Source organism: Trichechus manatus, unplaced genomic scaffold (assembly GCF_000243295.1).
Source record: "Trichechus manatus latirostris isolate Lorelei unplaced genomic scaffold, TriManLat1.0 scaffold00022, whole genome shotgun sequence".
In the NCBI taxonomy this organism is placed as follows: Eukaryota; Metazoa; Chordata; class Mammalia; order Sirenia; family Trichechidae; genus Trichechus; species Trichechus manatus.
The window spans coordinates 8,016,151-8,029,523 of NW_004443958.1; the positions used below are offsets into that span (position 1 = coordinate 8,016,151).

General features: G+C 37.8%; 1 protein-coding gene across 2 annotated transcripts in view; it reads right to left on the reverse strand.

Moving 5' to 3' along the window:
* TAF2 (TATA-box binding protein associated factor 2) overlaps positions 1-13,373 on the reverse strand; it is a 101,536-nt gene that overhangs the window by 21,547 nt on the left and 66,616 nt on the right. Inside the window, exons 17-19 of one of the 2 annotated variants that reach the window (XM_023728169.1) lie at positions 4,317-4,546; positions 1,068-1,223; positions 468-573 (exon numbers count right to left, since the gene is read on the reverse strand). In XM_023728169.1, the coding sequence (XP_023583937.1) occupies positions 468-573; positions 1,068-1,223; positions 4,317-4,546 (492 nt within the window). The remainder of the gene's footprint in view (positions 1-467; positions 574-1,067; positions 1,224-4,316; positions 4,547-13,373) is intronic. The other variant, XM_004372974.3, reaches the window with a different exon arrangement.

Below are 13,373 nucleotides of genomic sequence, written 5' to 3' on the forward strand. Positions count from 1 at the left end.
TGGGGTTGTTAACCAATGTCAAAAAACAATATGTGTACTGACTGTTTAATGAGAAACTATTTGTTCTGTAAACCTTCACCTAAAGTACAATAAAAAAAATTTTTTTTTTTTAAATTTTAATGTAATTATCGTTACATCATTTTTAAAAAGCCAGATTTAGTATTTTATTTTGAAGTTAACAGTTTAAAAAAAAGAAATTAAAGCTACTGGAAGGAATCTGATGAACGGATTTCATGAAAGGAAAAAAAATACAGAAGTGTGCCAAATATTAAAAAAGGATTAAAAAAATTTTTTTTTCTTATTCTTTTGCCTGTATGTATTATAATACGATATAATCTCATACTTTATACTGGTTACTTTTAAACTTTATGGTTGTTCATTTGAAAATAAAGCAACGTGCCATACAATAAGTGCTACCATTTGGGCCTTCTCCGTCACCCCAGTGAGCTGCAGTACAATAATCTTACCTGGAGTTGATGGCCTTTCCAGCATGTTCAAATGATGAGAAATGAAAGCCTGGCTATCATGAACAGTATCCATATCAATTTCCTCCTCATCTTGAGAATTTGAGAACTAAAACAGACACACAAAAAAAAGGGGGGAAAGAGCCATTATACGACTTCTTGTCTCCATCTTAATTCTTAAGAAAGGTAGCAGAAAAGCCATTAGGATATGCCCCCAAATAATCTTAAAAGGAAAAGTAGTCTCTTTTTCTCAGAAAGAGTTAAGAGAAAGAAAAAATTATGTGGTCCAGCCCCCAAAAGAAGCTGATTGGAAATTACTGGAAATGCAGTAACAACTAAAATCTATTCCTATGTCGTGGGAAGAAGGAATGAGCTGTGGTGGAATGTGCACACATAGATTCTCCCCCAAACAGAGAGAAGAAGTATGTGATAATAGAATTTAAACAATCAGTTGGAATGTCTTAGATGGACATTTGGGATATTTTATGATTCAGTCTGTCCCATGTGTTTCTGCTAAGGAAAAACCATTACAAGTATTCAAAAAGATTTACAAGAAGGTGAATATCCTACACTGTTAATACAGGTTTAACCTGTATTTCTTACTCTGATTTTGAGTTTGACTTTACTGCTATCCTCATTCTTCTCCAGTATTTGACCAGGTTCTAGTGGGGACCCCAGTGGTGTATCAGCCTTCCTCTTCACTCCCTGCTGATGAGCTGATATATTACATGATGCTTCCTTGGCAAGGTGATCATCTTCCTGTAGCAATATTCAAGATCAAAATTAGATTTCTGAAGACAAGTAGCTCATATTACAGCTGAAAACTAATAGCTAAAGCAACCATGCAGATCAGGGCAAGCCCAGTGCCTAAAAGTTATCAGCAACGGGCTTAAAATAAGTTTAACCTTTTCCTATCTGCTGGTTTTTTGGAAGGGAGCAAGGGGAGCTTCAAAAAGAAGAATATATTTAAGTTTTTGAGCTTTCCCAAAAGAACATGTCTTTTGGTGTTACTTTCTCCTCTTAAACTGAGAACTACAAGTGTGAATGTGGATAACAGATAAAAAAACTAGTTCATTCTAGATTAACAAGTATGAGCAAGAATTAGAAACATATTTACTTTCACAGGTTTATAAATATTCAGATCTGAAAGAGATCTATAATGAGACTCTTTTTTTCTATGGAAGGATTTGTCTTACTTCTTCATAACCCAAAACTCTAGAATATATTTAAAAGTTACAACAAATAAGTACGATTTTACTTCATAAAATTTGAGTAAGAAAATTTCAAATGCTGAACTAGCATAGAGAGAATCTGAGTCTTAAAGTGTGAAAACACCAGTAGGGAACTGCCAGGCAAGTAATCTGGTCTAAATATTGGTGAAAAATGAAGCTCACAGTCTTAGGACATTTTGTCATCAATAAGATATCATCTCTCGAAAAATTTAAAATTAAAGAATGTAATTAATTCTATGTATCCTAAAAGTTTTTCTACAAAGGTTTGGTGGTTTTATAATGCATCGTTGTTGTTGCTGGGTGCCATCGAGTCGGTTTCGACACATAGCAACCCTGTGTACAACAGAACAAAATACTGCCCAGTCCTGCACCATCCTCACAATCGTTGTTAAACTTGAGCCCATTGTTGCAGCTGCTGTGTCAATCCATCTCATTGAGGGTCTTCCGCTTTTTCGCTGACCCTCTATTTTACCAAGCATGATGTCCTTCTCCAGGGACTGATGCCTCCTGATAACATATCCAAAGTACGTGAGACGCAGTCCCCCCATCCTTGCTTCTAAGGAGCATTCTGGCTGTACTTCTTCCAAGACAGATTCATTCCTTCTTTTGGCAGTCCATGGTATATTCACCATTCTTCCCCAATACCATAATTCAAAGGCATCAATCAATTCTTCTTCAGTCTTCCTTATTCATTGCCCAGCTTTGCTTGCATATCAGGTAAATGAAAACACCATTGCTTGAGTCAGGCATATCTTAGTTTTCCAGGTAACATCTTTATTTTTTAATACTTTAAAGAGGTCTTTTGGAGCAGATTTGCCCAATGCAATACGTTGTTTGATTTCTTGACTGCTGCTTCCATGGGCGTTGATTGTGGATCCAAGTAAAATGAAATCCTTGACAACTTCAATCTGTTCTCCATTTATCATGATGTTGCTTATTGGTCCAGTTGTGAGGGTTTTTGTCTTCTTTATGTTGAGGTGTAATCCATTCTGAAGGCTGTAGTCTTTGATCTTCACTAGTAAGTGCTTCAAGTCCTCTTTACTTTCAGCAAGTAAGGCTGAGTCATCTGTACAACACAGGTTGTTAATGAGTCTTCCTGCAATTCTGATACTCCGTTCTTCTTCATATAGTCCAGGTTCTCAGATTACTTGCTCAGCATACAGACTGAACAGGTATGGTGAAAGGACACAGTCCTGATGCACCCCTTACCTGACTTTAAACCACGAAGTATCCCCTTGTTCTGTTCGAACAACTGCCTCTTGATCTATGTAAAGGTTCCTCATGAGCACAATTAAGTGTTCTGGAATTCCAATTCTTTGCAATGTTATCCATAACCTGTTATGATCCACACAGCTGAATGCCTTTCCATAGTCAATAAAACACAGGTAAACATCTTTGTAGTATTCTCTGCTTTCAGCCAGGATCCACCAGACATCAGCAATGATATCCCTGGTTCCACATCCTCTTCTGAATCCGGCTTGAATTTCTGGCAGTTCCCTGTTGATGTACTGCTGCAGCCACTTTTGAATGATATTTAGCAAAATTTTACTTGCATGTGATACTAATGATATTGTTCGATAATTTCCACATTTCATTAGATCAGCTTTCTTAGGAACAGGCATAAATATGGATCGCTTCTAGTCGGTTGGCCAGGTAGCTGTCTTCCAAATTTCTTGGCATAGACGAATGAGTACTTCCAGCGCTGCATCCGTTTGTTAAAACATTCCATTTGGTATTCTGTCAATTCCTGGAATTTATAGGATCCCTGGTGCACAGTGGTTAAGAACTTAGCTGCTAACCAAAAGGTTGGCAGTTCAAATCCACCAGCTGCTCCTTGGAAACCCTATGGGGCAGTCCTACTCTGTCCTGGAGGGTTGCCATGAGTTGGAATCAATTCGACAGCAACAGGTTTATAATGCATAACTACAAATAAATGCTTTTCTGAAGGCAAACACATATACATAAACAAAAAAATGTACCATATAGTCTCTTCACAAATCAATGGATTACTCATTCATCTAGCTTATTCATTTATCTTCAGTTCAGTTCATTCAACTTTTTATCTACCTGTCTATCATCTATCACCTATCTACCTACCTCCCTCCCTACTCACCTACCTCCCACCTACCTACCTATCTACCTGCCTGCCTACCTACCTACCTAATTAATTCAACAAGCATTTGCCAGGCACTTTACATACGTTTAGAATTCTGCTAGGTACTACCCATAGTAGCAATGAAAAAGACAAGGCCCTGTGTTCAGATAGCTTACTATTAATATACATGGGCAAAATATGTTAAATATATAATAGGTTAAATATTCATTTCAATTTTCTGCTACTCAAAGCAGAAATTCTATGCTCAAGTACAAAAAAAATCATTATGTCATCACAAAAGGAGTAAATGGGCTGGCAGCACATCATTTGTTTTGTGCAGCTATGCAGTTGTCAGTAGCACTTTATAAACTGCAAAGTGCTAAACAAATGTCAGCCCCCACTTTTTTATATGGTACAAGAAACTGTTAGTGGCTATAAAATTTACCAGTTCAAAGGAAGAAATTCATTTCTCTAGATGGCTGTATACAATAAAACAACGTCTTCTGTAATAGATGTAATTCTTACTGTGTTCTGAAATCCAACTAGCTGTGGGTGACTGCTTGGATTACTCGCAACTTCCTGGTTGCCTGCTACTGCCTCTGGAATTATGGTAGGATTCAACACAGCTTTTTTCTCCTTTAAATTAAGAACCAACCCAAGCTCTGGCAAAGGTAAGCAGGAAGGTCTACTGAGGCCAAAAAGTGTGAAGTACAAGTCCACAGCACCACACCGTAACCTCCAGTCATGTGAAGTACCTATGAAGTAAATAATAAAGAAATTAAAATCAATATGCACACTGAGCTACACATTTTTAATTGTTCTACAATCTGTACAGAGAAAAGGGAGGAAAGAAAGATTATGAGTCATCCACTTACTAGCCCCTCTGGCAAGCCCTGTATTCTAAAAATTCACCTTAGCCCAATACTCAACAAATAGTTACAGAAACAATAAATGCTAGTGAATGAACAAATGAATTTTATAATTGGAGAAATTTTGTTATCAGCCATTCTTATATTAAACATCAACAAAAAAATCTAATATTTCAGAAACACTATTTTTTTCTGGCCTGAAATCTTCCTTTTCATCCCTCCTCCCCAGTAACTACTCCACATTCATTCATTCTCTATTCATCTTGACTGATTTTCTTCTTTACTAGCCTGTTAGTTAGAAGACAGTACCCCATGAGCCTTTATGAACCCTATCACTTGAAACCAATTTTCTTAACTCTAGAATGTATTACCTTCACCTTTTAAACATGGTAAGAAATACTATGACTACTTGAAAAAAACGTAATTCTAAACCTTGACTTACTATAGTGGAAGAAAATATTTTGCTAAGCACTATCATACTTGTTTGTTGTACTAAGTATTTATTAAAAAACAAAACAAACAACGAAGCCCCAAAAACAGAAAGAAGCAACCACAGTGATGGCAACATGCAGTAAAACATGTATTTGATCAAAAGAAGGCTGGCTATGTAGAAAGTTAATCATTAAACTAGTTGACAGACTAGAAGCAAGTTCTTTCCATTTCTCTGGTTATCAGTTTTTTCATCTCCAAGGGTTTTGGTCTCATATTGTATCTCTTCCCACAGCAGTAACACACCAGAACTTAACTGATACCAGAACTCTTTGCTACTGTCCTTTGCTTCCCAGTAGAGCACTCTAGGTACACACTGCATCAAACTTAACTGCCTGACAAAATGAAAGTTATTTGTCATCTAGGATTAGATAATCTCTATGGCTCCTACACTATTAATTTAAAATGATCTAAAGAATTCAAGTAAGTAGAAGAAATATGGAAATTCTTCTGGATAAAAAAAATTAACCCTATAATTACTTAAATTTTACCAAGAACTGTGGTTTCAAAATAGCACTATAATGTTTAAAGGAGAAACAAAAACGAAAGAATAAACTGCATCAGCAAATCTGGACATCATGAATATTATGCTTTGTGGTTTTCAACAACAAATATTAGAATAAGTAAATAAACTGTTATCTAATAGTGATTCTGATGAGAGTTCCTCTAACAGATTTAAGTAACTATTATAGTAGTCTCCTCCTTATCCTTGGTTTTGCTTTCCACCGTTAGGTCCAAAGATATTAAATGGAAAATTCCAGAAATAAACAATTCATAAGTTTTAATTTGTGCGCCATTCTGAGTAATGTGATGAAATCTCCTGCTGTCCCACTCTGTCCTGCCTGGGATGTGAATCATCCCTCTGTCCAGTGTATCCACGATGTATATGCTACCCACCTGTGAGTCACTGAGTAGCCATCTAGGTTATCAGGTCGACTGTCACGGTGTTTGTACTCAAGTAACCCTTACGTTACTTAATAATGGCCCCAAAGGCAAGAGTAGTGATGCTGATAATTCAGATATGCCAAAGATAAGCCATAAAGTGCTTCCTTGAAGTGGAAACGTGAAATTTATCCACTTAATAAGGAAAGAAAAGAAATTATATGCTGTGGTTGCTAAGATCTACAGTAAGAATGAATCTTCTATCTGTGAAATTGTGAAAAAGGAAAAAGAAATTCGTGCTACTTTTGCTCTTATACCTCAAAGTGCTACAGTTTGTGATAAGTGCTTAACTGGTGTGGAAAAGGCATTATTAAGTTTGTGTGTGGAAGACATGAACAGAAGACGTGTTCTGATCTCATCATGTAGGCATTGTATCATTTCACATCACCACAAGAAGAAGGGTGAGTACAGGACACTAAGATATTTTGAGAGAGAGCGACTACATTTACTTAACTTTTACTACAGTATATTGTTATAATTATTCTATTATTATTGTTACTCTCTTACTATGCCTAATTTATAAATTAAACTTTATCATAGGTATATATGTGTCATGGATTGAACCGTGTCCCCCAAAACTATGTGTGTCAATTTGGTTAGGCCATGATCCCTAGTACTGTGTGATTGACCACCATTTTGTCATCTGATGTGATTTTCCTATGTGTTATAAATCCTATCACTATGATGTTTATGAGATGGATTAGAGGCAGTTATATTGATGAGATCTACAAGATTACATTGTGTCTTAAGCCAATCTCTTTCAAGATATAAGAGAGAAAAGTGGGCAGAAAGACATGGGGACCTCATACCACCAAGAAACAAGAGCCAGGAGAAGAGAGTTTCCTTTTGACCCAGGATCCCTGCACTGAGAAGCTCCTCAACTGGGCAAGACTGATGACAAGTACCTTCCCCCAGAACTGAGAGAGAGAGAGAGAAAGCCTTCCCCTGGAGCTGGCACCCTGCATTCGGACTTCTCTTTGTTAAAGCCATCTACTTGTGGTACTTCTGTTATAGCAGCACTAGATGACTAAGATAATATGTATAGGCAAAAACATGGTATATATAGAATTCAATACCATCTGCGGTTTCAGGCATCCATTGGGGGTCTTGGAACGTATCACCCATGGATGGGGGGGGGGCCTGCTGGCGCAGTGGTTAAGGGCTTGACTGCTAACCAAAAAAGGTTGGTAGTTCAAATTCACCAGCTGCTCCTTGGAAATCCTATGGGGTGGTTCTACTCTGTCCTACAGAGTCACTATGAGTAGGAATCGACTCAGTGGCAATGGGTTTGGGTTCTTTTTGGTTATTGTATATCAATTATATGCAAAGGAAATCCATAATAGGGGTTATCATTTTACTGAGTTCATATTAGATACCGGACCGTGCTAGGCATTTTATTAAAATATTAAACAATGCTGGAGGCATCAAAAGAAGATGTAAGGAATACACAGAGTCATTAGATCAAAAAGAATTGGTCGACGTCCAGCCATTTCAAGAGGCAGGATATGATCAGGAACCAATGGTACCGAAGGAGGAAATCCAAGCTGCACTGAAAGCACTGGCAAAAAACAAGTCTCCAGGAATTTACAGAATATCAATTGAGATGTTTCAACAAACAGATGCAGCACTGAAGTGCTCACTCGTCTATGCCAAGAAATTTGCAAGACAGCTACCTGGCCAACTGACTAGAAGAGATCCATATTTATGCCTATTTCCAAGAAAGGTGATCCAACCAAATGTGGAAATTATCAAACAGTACCATTAATATCACACGCAAATAAAATTTTGCTGAAGATCATTCAAAAGTGGCTGCAGCAGTATATAGACAGGGAACTGTCAGAAATTCAGGCTGGATTCAGAAGAGGACCTGGAACCAGGGATACTATTGCTGATGTCAGACAGATCCTGACTGAATGCAGAGAATGCCAGAAAGATGTTTATGTGTTTTACTGACTATGCTAAGGCATTCAACTGTGTGGACCATAACAAATTATGGATAACATTGTAATGAATGGGAATTTCAGAATACGTAATTGTGTTCGTGAGGAATGTGTACATAGATCAAGAGGCAGTTGTTCGGACAGAACAAGGGGATACTTCGTGGTTTAAAGTCAGGAAAGGTATGCATCAGGGTTGTATCCTTTCGCCATACCTATTCAATCTGTATGCTGAGCAAATAATCCAAGAAGTTGGACTATATGAAGAAGAACAGGGCAACAGGATTGCAGGAAGACTCATTAACAACCTCTGTTATGCAGATGACACAATCCTGCTTGCTGAAAGCAAAGAGGACTTGAAGCACTTACTGATGAAGATCGAAGACTACAACCTTCAGTATGGATTACACCTCAACATAAAGAAAACAAAACTCCTCACAACTGGACCAATAAGCAACATGATGATACATGGAGAAAAGACTGAAGTTGTCAAGGATTTCATTTTACTTGGATCCACAGTCAACACTCATGGAAGCAGAAGTCAAGAAATCAAAAGACGCACTGCACTGGGCAAATCTGCTGCAGAAGATCTCTTTAAAGTGTTGAAAAGCAAAGATGTCACCTTGAGGACTAAGGTGCGCCTGACCCAAGCCATGGTGATTTCAATCGCCTCATATGCATGCGAAAGCTGGACAATTAATAAGGAAGACTGAAGAAGAATCAATGCCTTTGAACTGTGGTGCTGGTGAAGAATATTGGATATACCATGGACTGCCAAAAGAATGAACAGGTCTGTCTTGGAAAAAGTACAACCAGAATGCTCCCTAGAAGCAAGGATGGCGAGACTATGTCTTACATACTTTGGACATGTTGTCAGGAGAGATGAATCCCTAGAGAAGGACATCATGCTTGGTAAAACAGAGGGTCAGCGAAAAAGGGGAAGACCCTCAATGAGATGGACTGACATAGTGGCTGCAAAAATGGGCTCAAGCATAATGACTGTGAGGATGGCGCAGGACCGGGCAGCGTTAAGTTCTGTTGTTCACAGGGTCGCTACGAGTCGGAACTGACTCGATGGCACCTAACAACAACAGGCACTTTATATGCTATACTGCCTTGAAACAGCTATCACCATTCCTATTTGAGACATCATCAACTTTGCTATTGTGTGATAAGGTAACAGACACATAATGCTGTTAGAAGCAAGAGAAAGAGGCAGGAGCTCCTGAGGTGGATCAGGTTTCTATGTCATAAAAACTACAGAGAAACTAAAAACAGAGACAATATACAATGAAAGTAAAGATTTTACACAGGAAGTCCATTTCCCTTGTCTGGAATATGCACGTCTGGATACTTCAATGGTCTGAAGTAGCTTTATTTTTTGTAGGCATTCATTATCCCTCTGCTCAAAGCATATTACATCTGTAAAGATTCCATGAAGGGCAGGTTATCAGATCCCTGGGTCTTTCATTAGCAAAGGCTGAAGGGGCTCAACCTTCTGAGGGAAGAGAAAGAATCCTGCCTGAGGTGAGCAATAAAAGACTCTGGCAACCCACAGCAGTTGGTCCTGTATCTCAGGTGCAGCAAAAAAAGAAGTGAATCTTAGGCATTTTATGACTAGGGAGAACTAGAATGGTTTAAGGTACCTTTACATTGTTTGGAAGAAAACTAAACCTTGAAGATCAACATCATCTAATCATGCATGCTACAAATAGCCATCCTGAACCTTTATATGCTGTAGATGACACTGAAATGAGTCAGGCAATTGACTATGAATTCCATTAAGTTGTTGTTTTGTTTTTTTAACCATTATTTTAATATTAAAAAGCAAATGGAAAAATATATTTTCATGAAGTAAGATTGTTATTTTTTTGACAGTCAACTTAAGGATAGTCAGTACAGTGAAGACTACCTAATGCAATGAACCTCTAGAACGTGACTTCTGTTTCTTTTTATTTCTGTGCGGGCTTTTTGGTTTTGGTTTTAATTAGACCTTCCATTTGGATGTTTAGAGAAACAAACATCATTGCTTTGTTCCTGAGGAAGGTCAGTGATAAGATTTTTTTCCCCAAAAAAATTGACTTAGATATTAAAATTTGGTACTTACAAGAGGAAGTTTAAAAAATGAATAGCAGACAAAAATGAAATCAAAGTGGATCACAGATTTAAATGTAAGATGCAAAACTATACAAGATCTAGAAGATGACACAGGAGAAAATCTAGGTGGCCTTGGGTTTGATGATGACTTTTCAGATACAATACCAAAAGCATGATCCATAAAAGAAAAAGCTGGTAACCTGGACTTCACTAAAATTAAAAACATCTGCTCTGTGAAATACACTGTTAAGAAACTGAAAGGACAAGCCACAGACTGGGAGGAAAACATCTGCAAAACACATACATGATGAAAGACTTGTATTCAAAATATATGAAGAATGCTTAAAACTCAACAGTAAGAAAACCCAGTACAAAATGAGCAACAGACTGAACAGACATACAGATGGCAAATAAGGATATGAAAAGATGCTCATTATCATATATCATCAGGGAATTACAAATTAAAACAATGAGATACCAATACACACCTACTAACCAGTTGCCACGGAGTTGACTCCAACTCATGGCGACCCCATGTGTGTCAGAGTAGAACTGTACTTCATAGGGTTTTCAATGGCTAATTTTTCAAAAGTAGATCGTCATATCTTTCTTCTGAGACACCTCTGGATGGACTGGAACTTCCAACCTATTGGTTAGCAGCCATGCACATTTAACTGTTTGCATCACCCAGAGATGGCTAAACTTCAAAACACTGACAACGCCAACTGCTGCCAAGGATGTGGAGCAAAAGTGACTTTCCTTCACTGCTGGTGGGAATGAAAAATGGCACAGCCTGGCAGTTCCTTGCAAAACCAAACATAGGCTTACCATATGATTCAGCAGTCCAGCTGCTATGTATTTACCCAAATGAGTTCAAAACATATGTCTACATAAAAACCTGCAAATATTTATAACAGTCTAATTCAAAATCGGAAAAAACTGAAAGCAACCAAGATGTCCTTCAATATGTGAATGGATAAACTATGATACATCCATACAATAAAGTATTACTGACTGATAAAAGGAAATGCTACAAAAAGACATGCCAGAACCTTTAATGCATATTGCTAAGTGAAAGAAGCCAGTCTGAAAAAGCTACATACTATAAGATTCTATTTCATGGTCTGGAAAAAGCAGAACTATAGAGACAGTACAAAGATCAGTGGTTGCCAGGAGTTCAGGAGAAGGCGGGAAAGGATGAACAGGTGGAGCACAGGGCACTTTTAGGGCAGTGAAACTACTCCCTATGATACTGCAATGGTGGACACATGACGTAAGGAATTGTGAAAACCCACAGGACTGTACATCACGAACAGTGAACTCTAATATGAACTATGGACTTTATATTAATGTATCGATATTGGTTAATCAATTGTAATAAATGTACCACAGGGATGTAAGGTATTAACAATAAGAGAAATAATGTGCGGGGCGGGGGACGGGACGGGACAGGGAGGAAGGAACTCACAATTCCTGCACAATTTTTCTGTAACTCTAAGTCTAAAACATAAAGCCTATTGGAAAAACGAATGGCAGTTCTACCATTAAAATTATAAAAGAGAAAAAAATTCAGAGATTAAAATGAGAACTCCTTTTGGAAACGGAGGGTGAGAATGGTTGTACAACTTGAAGAATGTAATGAATGTCACTGAACTGTACAAGCTGAATTGGTGAATGTTCTGCTGTATATATTCTCAACAACAAAACCAAAAAACCTTTTGCCGTCGAGTCAATTCCGACTCCTAGGGACCCTATAAGACAGAGTAGAACTGCCCCATAGGGTTTCCAAGGAGCGCCTGGTGGATTTGAACTGCCAACCTTTTGGTTAGCAGCGAGCTCTTAACCACTGCTCCACCAGGGTTTCCATTTCTCAACAACAGCAACAAAATAAATTTAAAAGATTAGAACACCATTACTTTTTTAAAGCCATAGAATAAAATCTTAAGATGGTTTTCACAATTTTACAGTGGAATTAAGTCGAGAAGTATTAAAAAATTTTTAAAAATGATGAACCGGACCTCAGGATTACTGCATTTTCTACTTCTGCTTAACTACCAGTTACCTTTGTGACTTCAGGACAAGTCAGTAGCCTGGCCATAAAATTAGAGCAGTTAAGTTAGACGATCTTTAAGAGTCGCTCAGGTTTAAATTCCTATGATTCTAAATGAACTGATTCCATTAGCGAGAGGCCCTTAAACAGCTCCTGATTTCTGCCCTCAGTTATAACCATTTTGAAGACCTCTCTTTAATCTCCTAGCTGACTCCTCACCTCCAAATAGCTTAAGTAGCAAAGAATGATCACACATGTGAAAAAGTGGGTCACTATTCTTTCCTTTCAGGTAAAATGCTGTTTATCCTGTCCTCATTAGTAGTTATACTTTGGGGCCAACCCTGCTTGTATGAATCAGAACAACACTTAAGAAGAAAGTATGAGAAAAAACAGTATTAATGTTCTCTATTCCAATCAGAAAGTATCTTAAGACAAACCATGGAAACAGCGTATTTGATCCTCTAAAAGATCATCTCTTCGTTTTCTGAAGTAACTACTATTAGAGTTGATCAAATCAAAACACTGCTAAGAAGAAAGCTCAGTGTGAAAGCCACAGTTATTGTCAGGACATTTCTGAATAAACCCAACACTCCTTGTTGACCACTGAAGCTTGGAAATTTGTATAGAGTTGAGTCAGACAAATAAAACTGCCATAAAGTAGTATTGTCCTGATCTTTCTGTCCATCTTACACTGAGTAAAATTAGTGAATTGCATTTATATTTATGTATGTGTATACATATTCCTACATGGCATGAATTAACATGCTTTCATTTTCCTCCACTGTCCTCAAAGGAGAGGCAGAACTTTGAAACCTTCTACTGTTCATATCTGAGCCCTAGTGGCGCAGTGGTTAAGAGGTATGGCTGTTAACCAAAAGGTCAGCAGTTTGAATCCACCAGCTGCTCCTTGGAAACCCTATGGGGCAGTTGTATTCTATCCTGTAGGGTCGCTATGAGTCGGAATTGACTCAACAGCAACAGGTTAATATCAAAATTGTTTATTTTCTCTTCTGAAATTTGGCAAATTCTACAAAATTGAATTGGAAGTTGTCCCTCATGCTCCCCTCTAGAGTGTAGCTACAAACATCCAAACACTAAATATTATAATAGACACACCTATGTTCATGGCAGCATTGTTCACAATAGCAAAAAGATGGAAACAACGTAGGTGCCCATCAACAGATGAATGGATAAACAA